The sequence below is a fragment of the Cygnus atratus genome, chromosome 1 (assembly GCF_013377495.2).
Source record: "Cygnus atratus isolate AKBS03 ecotype Queensland, Australia chromosome 1, CAtr_DNAZoo_HiC_assembly, whole genome shotgun sequence".
Taxonomy (NCBI): domain Eukaryota; kingdom Metazoa; phylum Chordata; class Aves; order Anseriformes; family Anatidae; genus Cygnus; species Cygnus atratus.
Window position 1 is genome coordinate 194707469 of NC_066362.1, and position 27945 is coordinate 194735413.

The 27945-nt window shown below is 36.6% G+C and overlaps 1 protein-coding gene across 4 annotated transcripts in view; it reads left to right on the plus strand.

The window, feature by feature from the left end:
• Nucleotides 1–27945, plus strand: part of TRPC6 (transient receptor potential cation channel subfamily C member 6) — a 95739-nt gene that overhangs the window by 47919 nt on the left and 19875 nt on the right. For 2 of the 4 annotated variants that reach the window (XM_035542463.1, XM_035542465.2), the window contains 5 exons: nt 9804–10578; nt 18250–18435; nt 20599–20763; nt 25488–25701; nt 27626–27853. In XM_035542463.1, coding sequence (XP_035398356.1) covers nt 9804–10578; nt 18250–18435; nt 20599–20763; nt 25488–25701; nt 27626–27853 — 1568 coding nt within the window. Of the gene's footprint in view, nt 1–9313; nt 9416–9803; nt 10579–18249; nt 18436–20598; nt 20764–25487; nt 25702–27625; nt 27854–27945 lie in introns of all 4 variants that reach the window. The other 2 variants (XM_035542464.2, XM_050710310.1) reach the window with 2 other exon arrangements.

Below are 27945 nucleotides of genomic sequence, written 5' to 3' on the forward strand. Positions count from 1 at the left end.
CTGACAAATCTTTAAGCAGATTCAATTAGAGTTTTCCAGATTGCCTTTCCTCCTTGGACCATTTTTCTGCAGACGCTATTTTCTTAATAATTTCCCTAAAGTTTTCTATTTCCTTGTAATTCCCTTTTCAGTGGTGGGCATCTTCTTGATCAATAATAATCCAACTTTCTTATTTCTGTAGTGAAAGAGCCAGCGAGAAGCAGGAAGAATGACAAATTAAATGCGGAGCCTGGGAAATGGCTGTTTGCTCTGTGTTGTGTGCTCTCTCTACATCAGACATTGAATTGCCACTGAACTATTTTTCAGGGGAGAGAGGAAAATCTTCTGCTATTCCCTGAAGAAAACATTAGTCAGACCATTACCCTTCCAGTTTCGCATCAACAGATTGGAACTTTTCACCAAGCCATGGACAAGGAAATACTTTCTAAAATGCAAATCATTTTTAACTGCTTCTGTACAAAAGCATTTGCACAACATAGTAAAGCAGAATAGAGAATTGCAGAAGGTGCATGGCTACTGAATAACATGTTCTGAGGGGTTTGTCTTCCCTCATAAAACAAGTATGTCCCTGTTAATGACTTGCAGGGCAAGTGGACAACATGGCTAGGAGAGACATGGAAACTGGACATCTTATCCAATTCCTCTTCACCAAGCAAGGTCAGCTGTCCCATAGCCATTCCTACCAGGGCTTTATCTTAGCTGTTCTTCAAGATCTCTGGTGACTGAAAACTCAAGATTTGTACAAATGTTTGTTTCCAGCCAGTAGCTGTCTTTACTTTTAAAATTTTAACCTAATATTCCTTTCTACAGCCTATCACTCTCTGTCCTGTAGCATGGCATAAAATACAGTTTCAGACAACATGTCTGTCTCAGCTCACATCCTATCTCTGGACTAAGTATATAATATTTAATATTATATACATATTATATAAATATATTTTTATATGTGCATTATGAACTGCATATTATATATTGTTATATACCAGATATGTTTATATTTACATATTTTATATATTCATATGTATAATAAGGGAAAGTAGAAGAGTAGAACATCCAAGTAATTCTCTCTTCTCTAAATACCTTCTCATCAACAAGTTTTAGGGTCTTCAGAGGTGCAGGGTGCCTACCAATTCCAAACCTAAATAGAGATAAATTATTCCCCCCTTACACCATAATCTGAACACTATCTAAATTCTTTCAGTCTTCTCAAGATCAAACAAAACCTTCTCATACTTTATTTCACATCTTCCAGGCTTTTGATCGATTCTGTTGTCATCTTCTAGACTAATTCCAGTTGGTCTATACTGTTTTTTATTTTAGACCACTTCTTGTCAGGCCCATTCAAAATCCTGGCATTGCTTTCCTTCTGTTTTTGATTCCTCCCAGACTAAGTTCCTGTGAAAATGTAAAACATGGAGTTTCTACTCTATCATCCAGGAAATTTATTGAAAAATACTAAATAATACCACATCTAAGTCAGATTTTCTGAGCAACTTGTCTTTATAACCTTGGATTGATAACTACAGTTTTCCAAGGAGTTGTGCTCCCTCTTCAGGGTTTCATTCAGCCTCTTTTTTTAGTTTGCATTTAGAATGTTATGTGTGACAGCAATGAAAGTCTAAAGACCTGCAGCATATACAAGGGTCCTGCCTGGTTCAAGATGATTTATTCTTCGGTGTTTGCTGTTGATGGCCTTATTTGGTGCTACTTGTATCTGATCTTGTAGCTAATTACTAATTATTGGAAGTTCAGTAACATTTTATGAAAATCTGAAAATGATTGATTTCATTTACATCACCTTTTATCTTTGTTGTTGATTAAAAAAAAAAAAAAAGAGGCCTGTGGCTCTTTCAGGTTTTCTAGAAGCTCACCCAGAGAGGTGATTCAGAGATGATTACTATGTTTTTGACATTGTTTCAGCCAGTTACTTGAGTTTCAACAAGGAGTGGATAAAATTCTCATGCTTAGTAATTGGCCAATTTTCATAATTCTTGAATTTAGGACATTGAGTAACTTGTAATTAAGCCAATGTGGCCACATACTGTACTTCTTCCATTCCCTTTGCTCTGAGAGTATTTATGACTATAATATTTTTATTTAGGATGCTTTTGGCAGTCGCTACCCTCTTTTTTTCCTTAGCCATGCTTCCAGCCCATAGATTTGCATTACACATTTATTTCCTCTTCATGAGAACTATGATCATTGTGTCTGTTTGTGCATGAATTTACTTAAGTTAATAGCTTCAGTGTAATCTCTCTCACTAAAGCATGGTCATGAAGGCAGAGACATAATTGGATTTAGTAAGTTTATATGTTCTGATTTCCTAAGAAGCTGTATAATCTTACTCCAGAGGTAATAAAATTTTGAAGTTAAGCCAAAGCCCAAGTTAAAATGAGTTAACAGAGTACTCTTACACAGTATGTAGTTAAGGTCTTCAAATTTTTGAATATAATAAAGCCTTTTACATGATTAAATGAAAAAGAGGAGGAGGCTGTGCTATCACCACCCAAGCTCATTCAGCCTTTAGCCGCTATTACAGACTCTCCTAAAATGCTTTTTACTTTGGATTATGATGCTGGAGATGCTCACAATTGTTTCCCACCCCCAGACTTTCCCAGCTCAACAGCTCTTCATAGGGAAAGTCAGTGTCCTTGAAAAGAGTTGTGGTTTGAAATAGGATCTTTCAACACAGTTCTTTCAGTTCGTAAATTAAACTCTCACTTCCTGAAAGCTGATTAAGGAAAGTCAGCAAAGGCAGGAGACTTACCTCTGTCCTCCAGAAGAGTCATTAAAGCCCATATGATGTCTTGGATGTAAGTGCACCAGTGAGATAGCCAAAGATGCACATTTTAACACAAAATGGTTGCTAATCATTTTACTGCAAACATTGATGTGGGATTACTGTATGGTTTAGGAACGTGTCATTGAGTGGGGTTTTATTCTGTGGCAGGTTTAATGCATGGAAGTAGCAGGAAATGAGATTAGCTTGATTTAGCTCAGCAAAATGAAGGTTGAGAGTGTGTATGATTGCTTTGTATTTGTGTTTTGCAAGTAAACATTGTCAGGGGAAAATGCTACTTAATTTGAAAGACAATTCTGGTTTCCAAACAAAACCAAATAGATATAAATTGGCCATTATTACATTTAGACTGAAAATTAGATGAATGTTTCTAACTGCAAGAACAATCAAATTCAGGATTAGTTTTTAAGTGGGATTAGTGAGAGAAAATAAAACCCCAGCAAAACAGCAATTTCCTTTAAGACAGAACTTGATATATTCATGGGAATTTTTTGAGATGGTTTCTGTGCTTCGTGGCTTTCTGTGTATGGACTTGACTCCATGATTCTTTGGTGGTCCACATTCCTGCTAAGTTATATCCATTAAAGGAGGCCTTAATCTCATCTAATCAGCTAGGATCCTTTTTGAATAATTGAAAAGTACAGGTATTCCGCATGAATATTTATGTTATCCTAAAATAAATACTAAAGGTAGACAGTAGAATTGTCTCTTCTTTATCTAGAGAGTAAATCAACATTAATCTATAAAAGAATCCTACTGTTCCTATAGTAGACGTAAGATGAGTTGAATATGACCCTTTATAATTCACAAAGTCAACTCTGTTTTGCTTTAAGTGGAAAATACAGTGAAGGCTGTGTGACTCTGCTCTCTTGTGTTTCATTTCTTATTTTATAGGACTCCTTCCTGTAATATGGTACCCAAAATGATGCAGGTATTCCAGGCTTGGTCTTGCTGGCTCTCAGACATAAGTTAGTACTGTCCTTTAGACTACATTCCCCCAAAAGTGCATTAATTATCTGTTTCAACTAACAGTCATTCAGTATCTTGTAAAGGCTGATATTTCATGTTGCTTCATGAATTATGTGGCCAGAGTCTGTGCCAATAGGTGCTAACGTAGGTAACTTCTTGATAAAATTTGAATGAAAAGACCCTAGTAATGGTGAAATAAATTTAAGAACATCAGAGCATAAGACTGAACATCCTCTTCTCAATCAGCAAGTTCTTCTCCCTGCTTTTGGAGGCAACCAAGTATCTTATACCTTTCTTAACAAACTCCTGAATTAATTTTTACTGTGTGTATCTAATTAAACAGAAATAATAAAGAATAATAACTTGCTTCGTCTGTTACGATTAAATATATTTAGAGTCTTGTGCTACAAGAACCAGTTTTAATTACAGAGCCTTAACTTTAATTAATTGCAATTGCAAATGGGCAAAACAGGAAATTTACTTCATACATATAAAATATATTGATGCAGGGAAAAGCTATTGAAAATGGATAACACTGAAATTCTAGAGCACATCAGAGATGTGCTACAGCGAACAATACAAAAATATTCTATTTCAGTCTGTAATAAGTTCTGCTCCAGAAGATGAGCTACTGTCTAGGGAATGTATGTATTTAACTTCCCATTTAAGCAGTGATTTTCTTATAAATTCAGGCAAGGAAAGAGGAAATGATGCTGGACAAACAAGCTGATTCTAAGTGTTCTTTACTAGCAATGATTACTCTTTGTTTTGATAAATCATACCGAATGTGTTGCTGGAATTGAAACATAATCAGTTTCAATTATTTAAAAAATGAAAGTGTTTAATGAACTGTAGATTTTTGACAGTTAACTGAAGTTCAGTTAGCCTGTCAGTAAAAAAATTGGCCAATCCTGTAACTCAAGGGGTTGTTTCCTTTGACTTTATAAGGATCAAAAGCTAGCAACATCATTTAATAATGGATTATTTTTGCAAGGCAGGTGAAAATATGCATTTTAAATCAGTGATATAAGATGCAGTAATTTACACTGAATATACCTCTATTTTTGAAGGAATTTTAAAAATTATGATATTTTATTATGGGCTGAATTTATTGTCTATTCAAATAATGTAAGTGTAAATTATTTAAATAATGTTTAGCAGTAAATGATGCTGCACAGATCAAGAAGAAAGAAGTAATTCAAGACTAAGTATCTAGATTCAGTTTGCCAGAATGCTGCTCAATAAGATGGCTTATATGTTTTCAGATTTTTCTGCTATTGCAATTCAGTGGTTAGCTTATCCAAAATTGAAAAGCCAATGGGGAGGTAAAAAAGTGGGCAAACTTGTTTCCTATGAATAAAAATTCCTCTAGTCGCTATGCACTTTGAGAGATGATAGAGAGCAGCTTTGCTATGACATCTGTCAGCTCCCTCTGTCCCCTGGATGCAAGGTTTCAGGATTGATGTATATCTACATCGCTGAATGTAGATAATGCTGCTTGGCTTGTGCACTTTCGAGGTCTAGGCACAGACTTTCCTGGTAAAAACTGAAGCAGAGAAAGCATTGAGTACCTGTCTGACCTATGATGTCCTTTGTCACTAGCTCTACCAGCCTATTGAACAGTGGGTCCACATGAATTCTTTAGCCCTCTTTGTGCTGCTATTTATTCTTAGAAGCTGTTTTTGCTGCTCCTCAATCATCCTTTGCTACTTTTAACTCCAGCTGAACTTTAACTTTCCTAACGCCCTCACTGTGTGTACATTTATTCTCTCAATGTTTCTGCCAAAAGATAGAATCAGAAGGATAAGGATAAGCAGAGGAGATGTATTATCATGACTTGAGCAGATGCAGTGAATTTAGGCTATTTGTCTTAGGCTAACATAAACATAACATATGTTATATGAATGGTGATAACTATGCTATACTCAGTACATCATCTATGAAGAGGTGAAATTCGTGCTCTGAATCCTTGTGTAATGGTGTCTATTTACCTTTATCGATTATAGAAGCTGAAGTGTTTAAACTTATTAAATTGATCTTAGTCTTTGTGAACACTTCCCTTGATATACAGGAGAGGCATCATGTCTTTTTGGATAGTAGATATTAGCAGGAGGAGTATTCATGTACACACTTGCTGCACATATGGAAAGAATGGGAGAAAAATGGATGGAGTAAGGTTTGAGGAAGATACTGTGATACCAGTTGGAGCAAAACAGCAAATATTTCTTAAAAGAGTGTGGTTTGGGTCTTTAGAATGAATTGATGTAAATTAAGATTTACATCAGAGAATGTGAGTCCTCTGGCAAATTCTAAGGTGAGAGGTGTTGCAGTGATTGTACTTAGAAGATGGTCATCACTCGTAGTAGTTGATATGCTGACATATATTGTCATTAAATAAAATCTCTCAAAATCTTTCCTTTGCTAATGTTGTGGTTTAGCCCAGCTGGCAGCCAAACACCACACAGCCGTTCGCTCACTCTCCCCCCTCCCTCTCCGGGATGGGGGAGAGAAATGGGAAAGTGAAGCCTGTGAGTTGAGATAAAGACAGTTTATTAAGACAGGAAAATTAATAACAATAATAATAATAATAATAATAGTAATAATGTGTACAAAATAAGTGATGCACAATGCAATTGCTCACCACCCGTTGACCGATGCCCAGCCTATCCCCGAGCAGCCGGCCCCCCACCCCGGCTAGCCACCCCTATATATTGTTCAGCATGACGTCAGATGGTATGGAATACCCCTTTGGCCAGTTTGGGTCAGCTGTCCTGGGTCTGTCCCCTCCCAGCTCCTGCTGCACCCCCAGCCTGCTCGCTAGCAGGACAGAGCGAGAAGCTGAAAAGTCCTTGGCTTGGTGTAAGCATTGCTCTACAACAATTAAAACATCAGCATGTTATCAGCGCTCTTCTCATCCTAATCCAAAACATAACACCCTGCCAGCTACTAGGAGGAAAATTAACTCTGTCCTACCTGAAACCAGGACAGCTAAACACAAGAAATAGATTAAAGATCAGTACACTGTAGACACTTGTTACTTACTGCCTGCTCCTGCTGCCTGTTGAGTCAGGCAAAACTTGCACTGAGAAAACACCTACAATGGCTTTTACTGAGCAGAGTAAAGAAATAAGAAAGGGGTTAAAAAACTGCATGGTTTCAGGACTGATCAAGATATTAGAGAATTTTTACTTTAAATTTGTTAATTGGTCTGGAAAATCAAACTTATGTAAGGTATAACTAAAGTGCTCTATAACGTGTGTTGTATTTCAGTCAGAGTTCTATGAATCTGTAACAAATACTGAAAAGAAGTATGTTTAATTTCAATAATAAAACTTTCATTTTGTTATTTTGAGCACCTAGTTTCTCTGCTTAGATGTTTCTTTTCTACCAGTTATGTCCTGCATTCAATTTAGCACACACATTTCCACTAAAACACTTGCAGGTATGTCAAAAAACTGTCCTCTCTTTAGTGAATTTCTGTTTTTAGCACCAATATTGTCAACAATGCCAGTTACGTTATCATTATTTTAGTTTTCATGTTTTCTGTGAAACCTCTTCAAAGGTGGACTTTTCAACACATACAAATATATACATATTTACAAGATATCTGGAAATATGAATGGATTTTTTTCAACCAGCAATTCACCTATAAGACATCAGAGTATATATCCATGCTCTCATGTATGCTTTGAACCAAAGGAACTGAGACAGTCCTTAACAGAGATCTCAAGGAGTAGAAGAGGATGGGGTCTAACGCTATTCCATATCATGACATATACTCAAGAAAGGCTATAAACTTGCGATTGTAGTACATTATCAGTACTGTCTGCATATTGAACAATGTTATAATTGTCAATTTTGAGTTACTCTTGATTCCATACCTCTAATTATCTTGCAAAAGAAATTGCTCTATTGGATTTAAGATAATGACAATTCAAAGCATTTCCAATGATGGGAAGGACTATATCTCTGGAACAGAGAATGTAAAAGGCAGGAAGGAAATGTATAGCAAGGTCAAATATAAACAATCTAGAAGATTATTATTAGAAGATATTTTATAATTTTACTTTTTGTGAAGAAGTTTTGAGTCACAGATTCAAGTGATTGATTTTTTTTTTTTACTCTGTCATTTAAATACTCAAATTCATATTCATTGGTATGTATTTAATAAATAAAATGTTGCTTGCGGTTATTATTTTTTGGAAATATTGAAAATACTGAAGTGTCTGTGAGCTCACATATGTAAAGAGTCATTAAGCTACCATTCAAAAAGGAAAAAGATGAAGTTGTAGTGAATATTGTGTAGTTTAACAGTAATTTCAGGAGAGAAAATGATTTGCAATTGAATTTCTGTTGAGGATCAGGATCTCAGTTCTGAGAGTGTCATGAATTAGATTTTCTTCTTGTTAAAAAGAGTGTATCATATTTTGCCCTGAAAAAACACAGCAGGTAATTCAACATTCCTCAGCAAGCTTAGTTTTGAAATTGTTCATTTTATGTTTTAATAATTAAATAGTTAATGAGTAAGACAAGTTAAGTGAGGGGTGAGGGATTCAGTGGTAGAAACAAAAGGATGGTTCACATTTCAGAGCTGTCATTAGGCAAGAATTGGCAGGATTTTAAGGCAAGCCACTAAGTGGATGAATTAATAGGAGAATATCAAGGTTATGCACTGTAATAATGAAAAGGATTGTGGAGATGTGGACGAAGAGATGTCATACGATGTAGCAGGTACACTTTTGTTGTGTAGAGATTCAATTTATGACTGAGCAGCCAATTCTAGATATCATAAAAACATCATCAGGGCAAAGAGGAGAAATCAGGCTCAAAATGTAGGCTAGACAGTAGTACTATTATCAGTAGTACTGCTGATGTAGTGATGGCAATAAAATAATAAAAACAATTGAAGCCTGCCTGCCTGCTTTTCTGAGGCAGGTGGCACTTTGGAAAATTTCCATGTTCATGTGTCCTGCTGTGTTGTGCAATCCCTCATTCCATGGCTGCTGACCCCTTTCACACCACAACTTAGCTTCACTCTGAGCTGTGACCTAGCACTAAAGTAGACCAAGAAAAGAGCTTGGGGTGAAATGGCATTCCAGGGGACTGGTGGCTTTCTGAAGGGCCACCTAGGGACACCTGTGTTCACTGGGACTCCTCCTACCAGCTGAACAGACAAAGGCAATTTTCTCTACAGTGTGCTGTTGATACCATCAGTGTCTGAACTGAGGAAGTCATTGCACATTACCTTTCATCACTGTTCTCCAGGTCATCTCTGTATTTAAAATATATGCATTTAAACAATGAACTTGAGATCTGATATTCTTTTTTGCTACTGAGCTGTTACAGTGAAGGTCCTCAAAATATCCCCTCTAGGGCAAGCAAAGATGTCATAAAGTAGTACATTCATCCAGCAGAATGTAATTTTGCTTTTCTTGAAGCAATTCACAAACTTAGCTGAATGCTTTCTGGTGAAAATATTCTTCTAACCAAAAAGTGAAATCTTAGCATGTACAAATGTTATTATAATGCTATCTTCTTTTCTAGATTGAAATAAGAAGCGCTCTTTTCATGAAGTGACTATGCATATTGGAGGGAAGCATGGGATATGAGACAATGCCGAGAAGATAAGTTTGTGTAGATAGAAAAGTACGAGAGAAACAGAGGATGGTTTCTGTGTAAACCTGGAAAAGAACCTTGCCTTTAAAACTGTTACTCTACCTGTGTAATAAAAAGCACAGTCCAACTTAACTGAAGGTTATGCAACAGATGTGGAGGAAGAAATAAAAAAAGAAATGTGCTCTTAAATGACGATTGACTAGGGCTTTCTCTTGTTGAAAGAAAGTGTAGCTCACTATGGATTCCAGATCTGTGTAGTGACAGTGGTTACAAATGCACCAAAGTCAGGATTTCTGGTCTTCATACTGCATAAAAATATGCTGCAGATAAATGATGAAAAATGTTTTTATTAAATATTATTTAAAATGGACATGCCCTTGCATAAAGCAGAATTAATATTTTCTTTATTTCCACCCAGCAGAGGCAATGAGAATAGACTAGCGCTACGACGACAAACCATTCTCCGGGAGAAGGGGAGGAGGCAGGCCAGTCGAGGGCCAGCGTATATGTTTAATGACCGCTCAACAAGTCTTTCTCTTGAGGAGGAGCGCTTTTTGGATGCAGCAGAATATGGAAATATCCCGGTGATTCGCAAAATGCTGGAAGAATGCCCCTCACTCAATGTGAATTGTGTGGACTATATGGGGCAGAATGCCTTGCAGCTAGCAGTTGCCAATGAGCACCTGGAGATCACAGAACTTCTACTGAAGAAGGAGAACCTGTCTCGGGTTGGGGATGCCTTGCTTTTGGCTATTAGCAAAGGTTACGTTCGGATAGTGGAAGCCATCCTAAACCATCCCGCATTTGCCGAAGGCAAGAGGCTTGCATTAAGTCCAAGCCAGTCGGAGCTCCAGCACGATGACTTCTATGCATACGATGAAGATGGAACACGTTTTTCCCATGATGTTACACCAATCATCCTGGCTGCTCACTGCCACGAATATGAGATCGTCCACACTCTTTTGAGAAAAGGGGCTCGGATCGATAGGCCACATGACTATTTCTGTAAGTGCAGTGAATGCAATCAGAAACAAAAGCATGACTCTTTCAGCCATTCTCGGTCCAGAATCAATGCCTACAAAGGTCTGGCCAGCCCTGCTTATCTGTCTTTATCCAGTGAAGACCCTGTAATGACTGCCTTAGAGCTCAGTAATGAACTGGCTGTGCTAGCCAATATTGAAAAAGAGTTTAAGGTGAGTAGAGTGATACCTATTCTGACAGACACAGAATTATGAAGTTCAGCCAAAGGATTTTCTCCTGTTCCTTGAACAGGAAGACTGGCATCTTCATTAATCAGAACAATAACATGAGGAAATGTGTAATTGTTTCATGAATGGAACATTTAAATTTCTGGGAACTTCTTTTTGCTCTATGCTGATTGTAATTCATGCTGTGTATGTAGAAGGAGTCAGTGTCACATCCTGTCAGGCAGTATAGTAAAGGAGGCTAGTAAAGGAACTCAGTGAAGTTAAAGGCTTTTTAAGTGTTATACAGAATTTATAATGTTACACAAATGCATGATTTTGAAAAATAACCAGCAGACCCAGAGATTCAATGCCCATTAAATCCTTGGAGCATGAGTGTTCCTTTTTTTTTTTTTTTGCGTGTGTGTGTGGATGCACTGGTGCACAGCCTACAAAAATATGTACAACAGTTTATTTCTATTATTTAAGACTGTAAGAATCACAGCTTTTTGCTTTCAGTAACTGCCACATGGGCCTTGTTTGAACATAAGGATTGTTAATTTTGACTTACTGTTGTGGTTTAACCCCTTTGGTTAATTAACTAACTAAGAACCAGCTAAGAACCCACAGGCTCTCTCTCACTGCCCCACCAGTCAGATGGGGAGAGAATTGAAAAAGGTAGAAGTGTGATAACTTGTGCACTGAGATAAAGACAGTTGCATAAAACAGAAAGAAAAATAAAACAGAGCAAAGCAAAGAAACAGCAAGTGATGCACAACACGATTTCTCACCACCAGCTGACTGATGCCCAGCCTGTCCCAGAGCAATGGCAGCTTCCCCGGCCAACTGCCCCCAGCTGTTATTGCTAAACATAACATCATATGGCATGGGACATCCCTTTGGCCACTCTGGGTCAGCTCCTGGCTGTGTCCCCTCCCAGCTCCCTGTGCACCCCCAGGTACCTCGCTGGCAGGGCAGTACCAGGAGCTGAACAGTCCTTGGTCTGTGTGAGCACTGCTGTGCAGCAACTAAAATATCAGTGTGTTATCACCAATATTTTCCTCCAAAATCCAAACACACAGCACCATACAAGCCTCTATGAAACAAACAAGCAAACAAACAAACAAACAAACAAAACTCAATCCCAGCCCAAACCAGGACACTTAGATTAACTAACATCACTTGGACTGGGACCCTGTTGAAAGAAGGTGCTAATATATAACTGTGACACGGCAAGATATCTAGACTTCTCTACCAGGAGATCAAACCCTCTCCAAAGCATTGAGAAAATCATTTCCAACATTGTGTTAGGAAGAGTGTGAAGTTGCCATGATCAATATTTAATGCTAATCTTTTAAACACAGCTTCACAGCTTTTGAGCACAGTTCTCAAGGCCATGAACCTGTATTGGCTCAGCTAACCTGAGCTGAGATGCTGCAAATCTGAATTAGTTGCTCCTAACTCATGCTTGCGGTGTGTCTTTGTGGCACCAATCCATATATAGGAAGCTGAAATCTTTAAGAGGGAAAAAAAGGAGGTGGAATGTGCAAGGGGAGCTAAAAAACAGGAGCTAAACTGCTGGATAGGAACAGGGGCGAATTTTTATTTCATATCAATAAGACCAAAGTCTGGAAAGAACATTTTAGCCTAATGGAGAGAATAAAAGTCTGCCCCATGAAGTCCCTGGTAGAAATTGTTAGGACCTCAGGACTGACGTTTTATCCAGTGCTTGCATGTACAGTTTAGAAAAGAGTATTTAAACCACATACTCTTGTTTCTTTTGCTTTAGCAGCTGCTGAAGATATGAACAAAAGGACTTGATTAACTTAAAGGGGAGTAAATTTAGAACAGAAGAGAAAAACATTTTAATACACCATAAATGCAGCCAGTTAAGTTCACAGCTATGTTGAGTTCAATGGCATGTCTGATTTGTAGGGACCGTATAGCTCCGTTTACCACAGTTGGAGCGACACAAGTTAAGATTGTTAAATAAAATCATCATCTGGAACTGTCAGCAAGAATTGCTCTTCAAATGTGTGCTGCAGTACAGAACTGACGGGATGAACAGGGGACACAGTATTTGTCCCTGGTGCCACCAGGGCCCGGAAATGCAGCACAGGTGTGAGAAAAGATGGACTGGTTCAGACAACAAGCTTCTGCAGCCTGTACTGTTGTGCCATGAGGAGGACCTTACTCCGTGTGACATGGCTCAGCCCCAAGTGACCTTTAAAAAAAGTTCCTCTTTTGTTGCTGTTGTCTTCTTTAAAATTAGAGCTCTGCTTACAGGATAATATTGTGTGAAGAATTGCAAATGAGATTTTGAGGTACTGTCACTCAACAGAAGCAGGAGGCTGGACAAGAGGCAGAGCAGCTCCGTATTGCTGAGCATACATCAGCCAAGCTCTGCTGGGGACACATATGGGCTTTAGGATAGGGTGAAAGTGAATAGGAACAGTGAGGAGCAGGTGCACAAGGCAACACAGAAGTTTAAGTCTCTGTTAATTTAAGGTTTAACCAGGAGCAGTCAGCTGGTAACATAAGGTCTTTCAGGAACATTTTTGTGGAACGTTTTTGTAAGTACTAAAATCATATGGCCATTCTGGATAAATATTGAAGACAGTGGAATATATTTATATGTACACTGATAAGTGTTAACATTTACACTGTACATAAGTAGTAACATTTACAATATCTAGACAACATGGGGGCTTGACTGCACCTGACTTGACTGAACCTGGCTTAGGTTCAATGCAGACAGTACAAAGGTTGTGTTTACAAAGCTGCAGGAAATGGACACCGTCATCTATTCTGAGTCTGGGCTGGTCTGTGATCCTGCCAGCTCATATCACTGCTCATATCCCAGCAATTTATCTAAAAAATTGTTACCCTTACTTTCTTCAGGAGTTGGCTACAATTGTTCAGATAGACTGTGAATAAAAATGTGGATTTGGTTAAAATGTGTTACACATTTGTGTAATCAAAGTATATTTTCTATGCATGGATTAGCTGGACATGGTAAATCTTTAGCTCCACCTAGGGTTTACCTGAGCCATTTGAAATATTCAAAAACTTTCCTAAATGAAAATTGAGCTTACTGGCAATGCACTGTTTTAAAATTCACCTATTTTTCAGTGCTGATGGAGTATTATTTGAGATAGCACTGACCATGAAACTGTGATTCAGACCCAAATTCAAATCCCATAGTCAGCAGAAAGCACTATTCTCTGGAACAAACTCCTTTCTTTGCTTCAGACATCTGTAGGAATTGTCCTTATACATGTTTTGGAGGATAATTCTTTAAATACAGAAAAAAGTAGAGGATGACTCTCGAAGAAAGAGTAACTGGACTGTTGTGTGTAGTATTTCCGTACCAAGCACACAGTTAATTTAGGCTTCCCAAGTAATTTTGAAATCTGCAAGATTTTCTGAAAGCCATTTAATTAAACTTCGTACAACATAGCTAAGTGAACAGCTTCACAAGGTTTGATAGTATATGAAACCTTCTTATTTGGGGGATTGTGTTCATATTTTCTTTCATCTAAATTCTTTGCTCACCCTAGAGCTAATATCTCTGCTCTGTCCATAAGTATGTAGATGATATCTGACAAATGTTGTCCTGCAGAGATGTGGCCTGGAGCTTTGAGAGGGACAGCTGTGGCCCAGCGCTGTTTGAAAAGGATACGATTTGCATTGCATGCAAAGTTCTCTGCAGCTATAATGGCAACACTGTTTTATTGTATAATGTGATAGAGTGGAAAACCATATTTTTTTCAATAAATGTAGATGTGTTGCTGTTTGGTGTAAATTAATACCCCAATAAAGTCTTCTGAGTTTTCTTTCCTGGTGAGAATCAAAATCCAAACTATCATCTCAAAGCCCGATAGTTTCTGTTTGTTTTCAGTTATACAACCCCTGTTACAGAAATAAGGTCCCAAGTCTTGATTCTGGGTATTCTTAGCTCTTTTAGAGGAAAGTTATCATCACCTTTTAGAGATGAAGACCTGAGACGTGGAAGGGGTAAAGGCTACATTTGTAAGGGGGATAATATGTTTGTCTACCTTCTTAGATGCCTAGGCCCAACATTTAGGACGCACTTGTGTTAACAAGGCACTGGTAAATCCTAAATCCACCAGGAACCAATGACTTTTCACAGGAGGCAGTGTGGAGAGGGCTCCTTTCTTCTGGGAGGAGAGGCTGTGTTGATGCCAATGGTGCTGTCCTGCTCATGGGGTCAGAGGTGAGGCAAATGGCTGGCCCAGGACATGGCTGGCCCAGTGGCCTCTTTGCTCACTTACTGGGGACGCCAGGACAGGCAGCCGGGAAGGACAGGTGACATCTCTCAATGGCATCCACTGCCTCATTCCTCTGCCACCAGGGTCCTGTTCCCCCGATCCCTTTTCCACAGTGCTCACCCCAAACCTTCACCTTCCTTTTGCAGGGTGGGAGCAGCCTGGGGTGCTGTTCCCTCAACCTTGGTGTGCCAACGTTTGGCAAAGTGGAGATTTTCCTGAACTGCAGAGAAGCCCGGAACCAACTTTGGCACATACATAAAATAACACACCTACCTGCTTACAGAATTAGGGGCTGATTCTTTTGAGCCTCTAAATGTAAATTAATTGCAAACTGTCTTTTTAAGTCTTGTAGGGCTACTTTTTTAATTCATTGTTTACAATTTGCAGTAAAAAAAAAAAAAAAAAAAAAAAAAAAAGCTTGTGGAATTCTCTATGTGCCATTGGCTATTTTAGAAAGTGAGCTAAGCCAAACAAATTACCATTTTCTCTTGGTTCACATTAATGGTAAGAGACAGGAGAACTGGAGGGGAAGAAGTGTCTGTGCATCTGTGACTGAGACAGTGAGACGGTGAGAAGCGTGTATTGCAATTAACCATTTCGGCTGTTACTACGCATTTAAGTGGACTGAGGAAACAAGGGACACAAGGCAGCCCACGCAGCAATCTCTGCAAGTTAGCAGGCCTGATTTCTTAGAGGCGAAGTTCCCTGGCTGGAGCCACCTTCCCTTGTGCTCAGAGGCTGACAAATCTTCCTGCAGCAGTTTAAGACATCATCCCTCCTGTCCTCCATAATCTTCCCTAAAAGGAAAAACTCTTCATAAGGGAATATATCTTGAGACAGCAGACTGTGAACTGGAGTAGGGCCGTGTGTCGCCTTTGACTGGCTCTACTGTGTTACAACCCTCTTGTGCCATGGTGGGATGGTGATGGTGGTGTTTCATGGGAGGGGAAGCTGCTTTATTGCTTTTGCAAATGAGAAAATAAGCTGATGGAGTTTACTGATGAATTTATGGGGTGCTAAAATATATTATGATACTGTGTGAAGAGCTTATATTGTAATGGGACAGTTCTGCAAAGTATGACTGGGGGTGTCCAGCTGTTTTCATGTGTCCATTTAGTAGACATTTTAGTAAAAGAAAAAAAAATATATTTTTAATTAGGGTAAAGAATTTTACTTGGAGAATGGCCAAAGGCATTGGAGTCCACCATGGAGTAATGGTCTCCTCACATACTGTTTTGAAAATCTATATCATATCTCAGTCACCAGAGCTGGCAAGTACTGGTGAAGTATGTGCTTGACTGTGCATGTATATGTATTTGTCACATACCACAAGATATGCACATACCAGTATATTACAAAATAGTTACTTATAAAGACTAAATTATTTCATTCATAACTTTATTTTAAAATACTCATTTTTTTTCATTTGATGTTCAAGTGTCAGATATCAGCCTAGAACTGTTCATTGTAACTAATTGTAAAAAGGTATATAGGTTGATTTTTGTTTTTCCTTTGCCTGGAAATCTCAAAAGGCTGCTTTTCCTCCAACTCTGAGAATATTTCAGTATTAAAATGATTGAATAGTAAGTCTTATCTTAGCCACCAGTACAAAAATGAAAGCCAAAGAGAAGGTGATATATTACTCTCAAGAAATGTCTTTCTATGTTGCCAAGAAGTTGGGATTTTGGTTAATCTCTATAGTTATTCATTTGAATAGAGGAAAAACAAATAATACAACAGTAAAATATACAACATGTCATGAAAAAGTTAATTTTATTATTTCGTTTCTGTCTTCTCTGCAGAGAAGTGCAAAATTCTCTGACAAATCTGAGCTATCTTGCTTACATTACATTATTAAACATATAAATAACAAACACTTATGGAGTCCTACAGTGGTGTATGTATGCGTCTATGAATGTTTGCATCCGTATAAGTGAAGTGAAATGTAAAACTCAGATGCAATCCTTTAATATATCCAAGTAATAAACTCCTGCTATGTTGTTATGGTTAATAAAGAACAAATATATATGAATTACACTCTCAGCAAATAAATTAGGACATTCTGCATACTACAGATAATGGTTTGTATTCCTGGCTGTGCATTAGTTGGCAGTTAGTATAAGGAAGTATTTTAAAAAGGGACTAAACAGAAAGCAATAATGGTAGAAGAGAGAATTGTATGAAAACCAGACCAGAAGAGGGAGAAATGTTCCACTGTAATAACAGTGTTTGTAGAAAGCTACTTTGAACATGAAACTAGAGACTGCATGAGCACTTCTGTATGACTTTTTTGTTGTTTTTTGTTTCATTCTTTTGTTTGGGAAAAATGTACATTAGTTACATCTTTTTAAGACTTCCTAAAAATCAGTAAAAAATAGTAAATTAAAATTATTAAAAAATTATTAAAAATTAAAAACATCAGAAGATTGTAACATATGAATGAGAAAATCTCTCAAAAGAACTAAGCAGGGGGTAATAAGTCTATACACATTATTTAGCTTTAGGTTTACATCTCTGTCTGTATGCATCTATCTACGTATCTACCTAATTTAACTTTTTTGACCCAAACACAGCTGCGAGCAAGTAGTGGTTAATGAATTGTGGGTTACAATGATCTCTTTTCTGTTTTGACTTACACCTTTTGGTAAGCAGTGACTGAGAAAACTAATAGGTAGTTAAAGCAATAACCAGCTGAACTTGCCATTACAGGGCAACATTTTGGCTGACTCACCAAAGTCTGTTGTCAGATATTTGATTGAAGTTAGAAATGTGGTATCATTGTGCTGTCTGTACCACTGCTGGAAAACAGTGATGAAGAACTGTGTTTGCAAGGTGAAAGAGGTGTTGGAAAATGAGAGAAAGTTCAGATAAGATTTAAAAGAATAATTCAAGACTTAAGGAAATTAAATATAACTGTGTAATTCTCAAGAAGGTTGGGAAGTGGTTTAGTCTTGCTCTCTATAGGACACTCGTCCAATTTTTAATATCTACAGTGTAACTTTCTACATTTGAACTAATTGTCTAGATTTCTGTGATAGTGAAAAATCATTTCCTCTGTGCTATTAGTATCTCAACTTGAACTAGTCATTAAAATACAGTATTTCTAAAAGTTTTATTAAACTTTTGATTGGCTGTAAAGCAAGTCTTGAGAAGTAACTTAGATGTAAAACTTGATGATCTAAGTGACCAAGATGAGATGTATCCTAATCATTGTGAACATTCAGGGGAAGTAAATGCTGGATAGAAAAGTGCTGTTAACCTACCACAAGAAAGCATAACAAGTTGCGAAAAAACTATTGATGCTCAACAAATGTATAACTGGAATGCAAAAGTATTTCTCTGTTAGTTCTAAACATCAAGTCACTTTCTTTCTTCCTTTCTTTTCCAGAATGATTACAAGAAATTGTCTATGCAATGCAAAGATTTTGTAGTTGGACTCCTTGATTTGTGCAGAAATACAGAAGAAGTGGAAGCTATTTTGAATGGTGATGTAGAGATGAGCCATAATAATGGAGAACATGGTCGCCCCAGCCTTAGCCGCTTAAAACTTGCCATTAAGTATGAAGTAAAAAAAGTAAGCAATTATGTTGATGAAACATAGATGACATCATGACGGCATTAAATTGTGGGATTATTGAATGTTTATGGTATGGTAGCTTCTGACATTTAAATGAACATTTGGGCCCTTCTACCAACTGTATATTACAAACAAAAGAATACTCACCCCAAATAGCTAGCAACATGAACAAGAAGCAGATATGCAGGGTGGATACTGGCCACAGTGAGTATGCAACTTAATTGTTCTAAGAAAATACTAGCTGTATGCAAATTTTTTAGGTATTAACTTGGTTTTAGTTTTAGTGTATTTACAAAAATAAAAAGGTGGAAGAAACTTGTACTAATTCTGAAGCCTGGGAAAATATAAGATTTAATAAAAACCAGAGGATAGCACAGCAGCCTTGTGCTATTGATACTCGTTTTTCGTCAGGCTGTTATGACTTAGAAAGTTGAGAGAACTTAATGAAACTATGTGTGTGTCACAGAAAATGTGTATTTTTCTGTATTGGATGATTGGATGATTGGAGACACAATCTAGGAGTAAAAGTACTACAGTGGGCTCTAGGCACCAAGCAGTGTTGAAAATATGACTTATAATCACTTCTTTGGCTGACTTTCCATTTCCATTGCCAATTTAAGACTCTGGTCTGCACTTGAAATGTACTCAGTGAATAGGATCAAGCTGAGTTAGTGGCTACACCCAGACCTTTGAATTACCCAGAAGCTTCTTTTGGATAATATAGGTTGATAAGTTCCAGGTGATGTATATATGTGAGCCAGGAGAAATTATTTGAATATATAGGAGAAATTATTTGAATATATTGAAGCCAGGAGAAATTATTTGATGAGATTTGTGCAAATGAGGGACACAAGGATTTAGTTCAGGAACGGACTTAGAAAGCAGGTTAACCTAGGGCTTAACCTAGGGCTAACCTAGAGTAGGGCTATCTCATCTCAGAGCAGAAAGATCTTTGATAAAATTTCTATATAATGAAACAAATCAGATCAATACAGTGAAAATAATCAATTTCTTATTTTAATGAAAAAATAGAAATGGAAACAGAATGCTTAAAAATCCAGTATGGACTGAATATACAGATATAATTGTGCGGGAAGAGCTGCAAATTTTTTTATGGAAATGGAGTTCACATCTCTGGGGCAAACCTTAAAAATTGATATGTGATCAATATTTACAGTGTTCATGAATGAAAGAAAAGAAGAAAACCTTTTTGAGTGAGAAGCACCTACCAGCAAATGAACACAAACATGCAAAACATTAGGAAAGCAAAGTTACTAAAGAGACCTGAAAAAACTTCCAAAGGGAACATACAGCATTGACCATGTCCTTCACAGTGTTTGAGTCTTTATCCTGCCTTGAATGGGAACTTGCTCTCAACACTTTCCATTGCCTGTTATATGACATTTCTTGCACCTTCAGCCAGTCACATAAAAGAGAATAAAGAGAACTCTTACAGAAAAATCTACTGGATTCAGTTAAACTTTTAATTGTATTTCCATGTCGAGACTTAAAATTTAATGCACAGAAGAATCCACCATTTATTAATACTACCATTTTAAGATGCTTCTTATACTCTTCAGAAGTTTTGACAGAAAAGAGGTTTACAGGTCAAACTTTTCAGTTTTGCAGTGTATATCTAAAAGATTCCATAACCAAGTTACAAATAGCCCTTCCTCGATTTCCTGCAGAAGTGGCAGTGGTATTCTTATGTCAGCTGAAAAAGTGATATTTTCCATCGTGGCATGTGAAAATATGGTGTATTCTTTCTTTCATAACTGAACACTGTATAGCATCGTTTGCAAAACAGAAAGACTTAAAGTTTTGGAATTTCTGAGGTAGCAACATGAAAATTAGAGATGTTGGAAGCAAGTGGAGTTTGCACAGATAGAGTTGATGGATAATTATGCTTAGATGGAAATTAGTTTGTGATGGAACACTGTTTTTAAGTTAATGTATTTATTGTTGCTGATAGCAACAAGCCAATTGCTGGGAGATTATTCTCATCAAAAAAACTTTTTCTTATACCCCTGTTAATGCTTCTTTGAATATTAGCTGAGTTTTTGCTAATCCCACAGTCCTAAGACACTTCACGTCTGCTATTTTAATAAAAGTTATTCTAATAATAATATTCTTCTGTCATGTTTGTTTTCTTTGTTATAGTTTGTAGCACATCCAAACTGCCAGCAACAACTTCTCTCAATCTGGTATGAAAATTTATCAGGTTTGCGGCAGCAGACCATGGCAGTGAAGTTTCTAGTTGTTCTCGCCGTTGCAGTAGGACTGCCCTTCCTTTCAATGGCTTACTGGATTGCTCCTTGCAGTAAGGTCAGTTGATGGAATCTTGTAATGGCTGTTTATTAACATTTATAACATCTCCATGTAGATTCCTGGCTGGCAAAGATGAAGCATGGGTATATGTATAAATTGCTGATGTGCTCAAATAATGCTTCAGAAATGTGTTATTTTAAAGCTGAGTTAAAATGGAATGGCTACAGTATTACATGTTCTGATAATTGTGACAGGTAACTGTATTGTGTTAAATGCAAAGTATATTAAGTTAAATTACCATAGTTGAACAAGAGTCATCTTGTAGAAACTATAGAAACAATGGGTCAAACTGTTCTTCATTTAGTTGCTGCATTAGTGGTCAAGTGCTGACTACTAATCCTCATTTTCCATTTTCTCAGAGATAGACTAAGTTCAAGCTATGGGTTGACTCTAATTACCTCGAAGGCAATTTTATTTTTGATGATTGAAAATAAGTAGACAAACGTCACAAAATCATGAAGCCAGAATTTAGCACAATCATCATTGGTTTCCTAGAAGTCAAGGTGAATTTTGTTGACTTGTCAAGATGGTGCTGAGGTTCATTGTATTCCATGAGATTTTTAAAGCAGCCACACAGCCTCCCCTGCATCCATTTATAACATGATGTTGTTTGGATTTGGGTGCTACCACTTTATCTCTTTGGGTGACACATATACTGTGGAAAGCCTTTCCACTGCGGACAGTTTACAGTCTCTAATCTCTCCAAACTTTGTGTTGAAACTCTGTTTTAGTTAGTTACCACTATCCATTGCAAATGGACACTGATGGAACTTTTCCTTTGAGAGCATATTAGAAGGAAAAAAATGGGATCCTATAAGGATCTTACAGGACACAGTATAATATTTTGGCAGGCTGAATCCAGTGTACATATGATTCCAGGGAAAGAGGAAGGTTCAGAGAGCATTGAAGTTTTTTTTTTTTCTTTTCTTTTATTGTTCTGTGGGAGGGAAAAGGTGGGTCTTTTCTGTTTTGCTGTATTTTTCATTTCTTTCAGCATGAACAATAAAAAATCAGTTATATCATTTTCACTTTTCTATATAGTGACTAGGATTTTTATGAATGTTTTTGTCTGAAAACGCACCCTGAGATTCAACACTTTAGTAATTGTTTTTCAGCTATAGCAGTGACTTGTCTATTTGTCATTTCCCTTTTTCAATGATTTATTGGATCTTAAAGTCATTTTGAACAATCGTACATTCTAGAAAAGCTATTTCAAAGTAGCTTTTTAAAGTCAAGTTTCAAGGGACAACATCCATTAACATTTCACTTCGCCTGTTCCTTTTCAATCATCTCATCCTGTGATCTATATATTGGATGTTTCATTATATTCTGCAAATGTAAAACTTAATCCATCTTTTTCAACAGTTGCAATTTCTTTTCTTGTACTTCACTCATACTTCAAAATCCTTTTTTTTTTTTTTTTTTTTTTTAAAGACAATAATGTTTACTGTTTAAGTTCAGGATAGGATTGCTCCAATAAAGAACATTATCTATATCAATGGAGTTCATTCTGTGTATGAACTGATGGAATTTTATAATTCCTTTTTCCTACCAAGATAAATTACCCATACTTTTTCCAGATATGGAACTGTAGGGCACAGTGACAGAAGGAAGAAAAGACAGTATTTATGGTGAAAATAACAGCTGGCATTGAAGTTATTCTGATACGTTTCTTTAAATTCACATGCCATTCTTGAGAAAGGCAAAAAAAGGTGCAGCCTTATTGTCTTTGCAACAGTTAACAACATCTCAGACAGTTACTTGTGCAGCTATACACTTTTCTTTCTAGGAAAAAAATAATTTGAGCTTGACACACATATTGTGAGTTTCACATCTGGAAGAAATTTCAGAGAAAACTGTGGACAGAGTCCTGTTGATTTGGCAGGAATTCACCAGTGTTAGATTTTGAAAGGAGTAACAAATGGCCTCTTAGTGAGAGATCCACTCACCTTAGCTGGTGATCCACTTGGAGGCACTTCACAAGTTTTGTGAACTATTTGCTCTGGTTTTCTAGCTGGTAGTTTAGTTTAACTACAGACATAATTAACCCAAACCTTCTCAAATACTATTTAATCACATGACATTTTGAAAGACTAAATATTATTTTCTGTTTTCTAGAAGAATCTTTATAAAGTCTGAGCTGTTCAGTTACAATTAATAATAGAATTTATATTGATAATTTTATGAATTTATGCATAATTCAGTCAGCCCCTGGCCAAAATGGGGATCTGAATTTGAAATTCATTCTTCTTTCCCAGTTCCCAGCCCGCTGGTGTTGGGATTTCTGAAGAAGTAAATTCATCAGTCCCTATGTGTTTTTAGAAGCGTTCTGAGGGCTGTACATATTCTTCTATTTCACTGGGTGGAAGAAAAGAAATTGAGTGTTATGTCCAGTACATGAGTAGCTTGGAAAATGTTCCCCCTTAAAAGTATATGCATTATCCCTTTTTGTTACCAGGCTTTTTTCCTTTGTGACAGATGTGCTACCCAGAGTCCTATTTTATCTTCTCTGTATCAATGCCATACTCCATAATGTTATGATATAGACTGTTCTTGCAGATTCACATGGAAGGAATAACATGAATCACTGACTTCAGTCCTCAGACACTTCAGGTGACCCTATGTATGGGGTATATACAATATAACTAACCATATCTTGTCCTAGAATCATAGAATCTTAGAATGTCCTGAGCTGGAAGGGACCCATGAGGATCATCAAGTCCAGCTCCTGGCTTCACACAGGGCAACCTAAACCAAAACCAATATATAAAAGTCTGTCTAAACCATAGTACAAAGGATCAGAAACCATCAAAAGCACTTAAGTTTAAAAAAAAAAAAAAAAAGAGAGCATTTAGAACATCATGTCGTTGGTCTCTGCAATGGGAAGGAATTTATTATGTCAAACTGTTAAGTGAAAGTGTATTAAAGAAGGACTCTAGCTTACAGAAAAGTCTCAGCATCCTGAAAGATCATGCAGTGTTTTACATTTTTCTCTTTCTTGCTCAGTCCTATTTTCTGACCTATATCCTCTCCATAAAGAGATTCAGGATTTAAAAAGTGCCATTTCAAGATTTTCTTGGATCACTTACGTGTACCAATGTCCTAGTAACTTCCAGCATTTGTGTGATCAGTCAGCTGTGGTCAGTTCTGCCTCCAGGGAGTTTTTTACTACATTATTTTGCTATTTTTTCTGTTTTGGAAGGGGTGGGGGTCATCTAGGAGTTCAGTTTGTGATCAGGAGGTATATTAACACTACTTTCCTCAATATTTTTTCTTTTTTTCTGGCTATGACTCTTTCTGGCATCTGTCTCCTAACCCATCTTCGTTTGTGAACACAAGGTTAGTGCATTTAAAAGGACACTGTCAAGGTACTTTATCTTCCAACTCTGCTTTATTCCATGTTGTTTATGACTGTTCCTTGCTAGACTGAAACAAAGTATTTTCTCATGACAAATATCTGCTCTTTTTGTAGTTAACACAAAATAATTGGTTGTTGAAGATTGTCTCATGAGGCTGAAGGAGTATTTTATTAAAAAAGAAATCAGTTTATTGAGTGAGAAAAAATGAATGGCATGGGTTTGCAGAATAATGTATAAAGGAGAAAGAAGATCAAATGTTGTGCCTGCTAACCTTGACAGTGTTCCTTTAAGAGTACCTTCTTTTTATATTTGTCTAATTTTCTTAATGTTTTCTGCGCCTGAGACCTTACCATTGCATCCTCTTATTCTTTGTTTCTGTAAAAGCTGATTGTAAAGTTGGCAAAAATCTGATTTTGATATTGAAACAAGTGTAGCAAAAATACTTATGCCAATAATTCATCTTTCTGCCTTCCCTCCTTTTTTCCAGACCACAAATAGTCATATATTTCACCTGGGATCTGTGACACTTGCTTTCAGTTCTGTCCATAAAATTTTTGCCAAGATGCTATAAGAGTATTTTTCTACAGCTGCCAACTCAGTGAACTAGCTAAGACTTTTGCTATTAATACAGGCACTCTTAAGACATCCCCTATAGTAAATAACTGCTAAAAGTTCAGCCTTGTGTGAACTTGTATGGAACTTTTTGTTTTTTTTAAGTGCTGCGCTAAACTGTTTTGAAGTCATGCTTAGTCATCACAAGGTTGAGGATGTTTCCATTAAAGGAGTCAGGAAGGAAATTAAGACACTACACAACTATAAACATACCCTCCTGAGGCCTAACGACATTTTTTAAAAAAGGGAGTAAGCTGGAAAAACTGCAAAATAACTGTGCTAAGTGGAGTATCATGTCAGTCAGGAAACAGAATTCTTTATTCATAATGCACTCCTGGTGATAATTTAATGCCTTTAGTAAGTGTCAAAATCCCATTTTCTTTGCTGCCTCATAAAGATCACTGGAATGTAAATCTGAAAAATATTTCACAGCTATAATAAATATTTCTCTTGATTACCTATAATAGACATAAAAATGCCCCAAAAGAATTATAGAATTATTTCTAAACAGCGAGTTAAAAATACATACATGGTGAAACTGAGAATCAAAATGATCCCTCTGAAAACAGCAAATAAGCAGAAACTTTTAAATGTGATTATCAGTATGGCATCATAGTACAATTTGTTTCCAAGTCTTTGTTCCTTTGTGTTATTGAAACATATATTTCTCTGCGTTTCTGTTCTTTTTATACATTCTTATTTTGGAAGAAGGCGATGAAATATCTTTTTATTTTATAACCTCTGTTGCAGCTGGGGAGGATAATGCGTGGACCATTTATGAAGTTCGTAGCCCATGCAGCTTCTTTCACCATTTTTCTTGGTCTGCTTGTAATGAATGCAGCTGACAGATTTGATGGCACCAAACTCCGACCTAATGAAACAACAGGCAATGTCAAACAGCTATTTAGGATGAAAACATCCTGTTTCTCATGGATGGAAATGCTCATTATTTCTTGGGTAATAGGTAAATATTAGTTTTTGCTTAAAATTGTCTTACTATGATTTCAATGAGGCTGGACACAATTTAGTCCTTTGCTATTAAAGTTACATGTAAAAATTGCATCAAAGGGAATTTATTCAGCTAGCTGCATTCCCACATTGGCCTCGTGTTTCCTACTGGATGTCAGCAGGCCTTCACATGTGCTTCATTACACATATTCAGGTTAATCACAAATATTTGGGTTAATCACAATCACAAATATGCAGGATAAGGACGTTGGTGAAATCTGCATCATCTGAATACGAATGAATGCAAGTTTATGATGTCAAAGGGAATTGTCTACAATTTTTTTTTTGAGTCAGACGGAGTGTCAGCTCTCAAGGGGAAGGATTTCTACATCATGGGCCAAGGTTTTTGTATCCAGTTGTCTCTTTCTGATAAGATTTCCTTACTTTGCAAGTATTTCTTCAGAATTAATGGTATATAGCTTAATGCATTGTTATTTGACAAAAGAGAAGCAGCATATAGATCCCTCAGTATTCAGCTGTAGATTTTTTCATCCCAGCATAGGGACGAAGTGAATGCTATGAATAGTACTTTGACATGACCCATTCAATGCAGCGACTAAGTATTACTCCACATAACTTGAGCACAGACCCTCAAAAATATCTTATCTCTATGATTCCTATTTGCAAGTCTAATTGCATTTATTTCAGTGAAGTTTAGATTCCCAAATATTTTAAGGATCTGGGTTTTGGTTGTTAGTTAAGTCAGTAATATGTGAGTTACATTCAAGCTAAGGAATCTGCTTCCAGCTTATGCATTTAAAAATTTTTGCTTTTATGAGCTATTTGTGAATTGGAGCCATTTGCACATCAGCTGAATCATACAGCTTTAAAAGACATCAACAATTGTTATTTATTCCATCAGATAGCTGTATAAATTAATATAATTGTGTATTGTGGGAATAATGACACTTAGATTTCCAAATATTCTATAAATATGAATGTTTTAATCTGATAATAAGGGACTAAAAATATTTTTCCAATTTAAAAGTATAGTTTGCTAATTTAAGCTATTCTTATTTATTTATTCTTATTTATTTCAGCATCATGCAGAAGCAGGTAGTGATTTAAGAAAAATTAATTCAGTGCATACAGATATAGCATTGAATTTAATTATTGTAATTAACATTATAATTGTCCTTATCTGAAAAGTGATGAAAAGATCTTTCAGATGATTCGATAAGTACAAAAAACGGTGACATTACAATTTGTTTTTCTCTTATTAGCTCTCTTAAGAATTTGAGAAACTTAGTTTATGATTAAATAAATTTTATCTTGAAAAGGAAAAGGATTTGCTCAATAAAAAGATGCCATAAATGATACTGTATTCCTAGATCTTATTATTTTTATTTTTATTTTCTATTTAATAATTAATATTATTGATTAGGAATCAAACAGATACCTTTGCCCTGTTGACAAAGTATTGGGTCTGATTCCTACTTGCATGCTCATTTATCATACAGACTATATACCCAGGGTCCTCTGCAAATGGGAAAATGTGACTTCTGCTATGAGTTCTGCTACTGCAACACAATCATGCCAGAGCATTACTCCTCTTTCAGTCTCATTCTGTGTTTATAACAGATGGGAATACTCACTTCCCATTCTTTCTTTGAAATCTTTTGGAGTTGAACAGGCAAAAACAGTATAAAAGATTGTTATGATTACTCACATGAAGTAGAAGTAGTGGCATATATATATGTTATATATATATATTAATTAGCAGGTTCAAGGATTTTAGTGTGTGTGTTCAAAGTCCCAAAGACCAAAATGGTTTTGAGTTTGACTGAAACCAAGAGCATATTCTAAACATAATACAGTATCACATAAAATGAACATGAAGCTAAAAGAACATACTGCTTTTTCTGTTTTGTCTTTCACAGGCATGATATGGTCTGAATGTAAAGAAATTTGGTCTCAAGGTCCAAAGGAATACCTTTTTGAATTATGGAATATGCTTGATTTTGGCATGTTAGCAATTTTTGCAGCATCATTCATAGCAAGGTTTATGGCATTTTGGCATGCGTCCAGAGCCCAGAACTTGGTTGATGCAAATATGAAAGACCTGTCAAGTCCAACACTGGAGCCCAACATAAAATACTACACCTTGGGTGAGTTGATTGCACATGGTTAGAATGTATTTCTTGGGCCAAGAATTGTTTTTCTGTAATTAGTACATTAGTTCCACAATGTAATTGTTAAA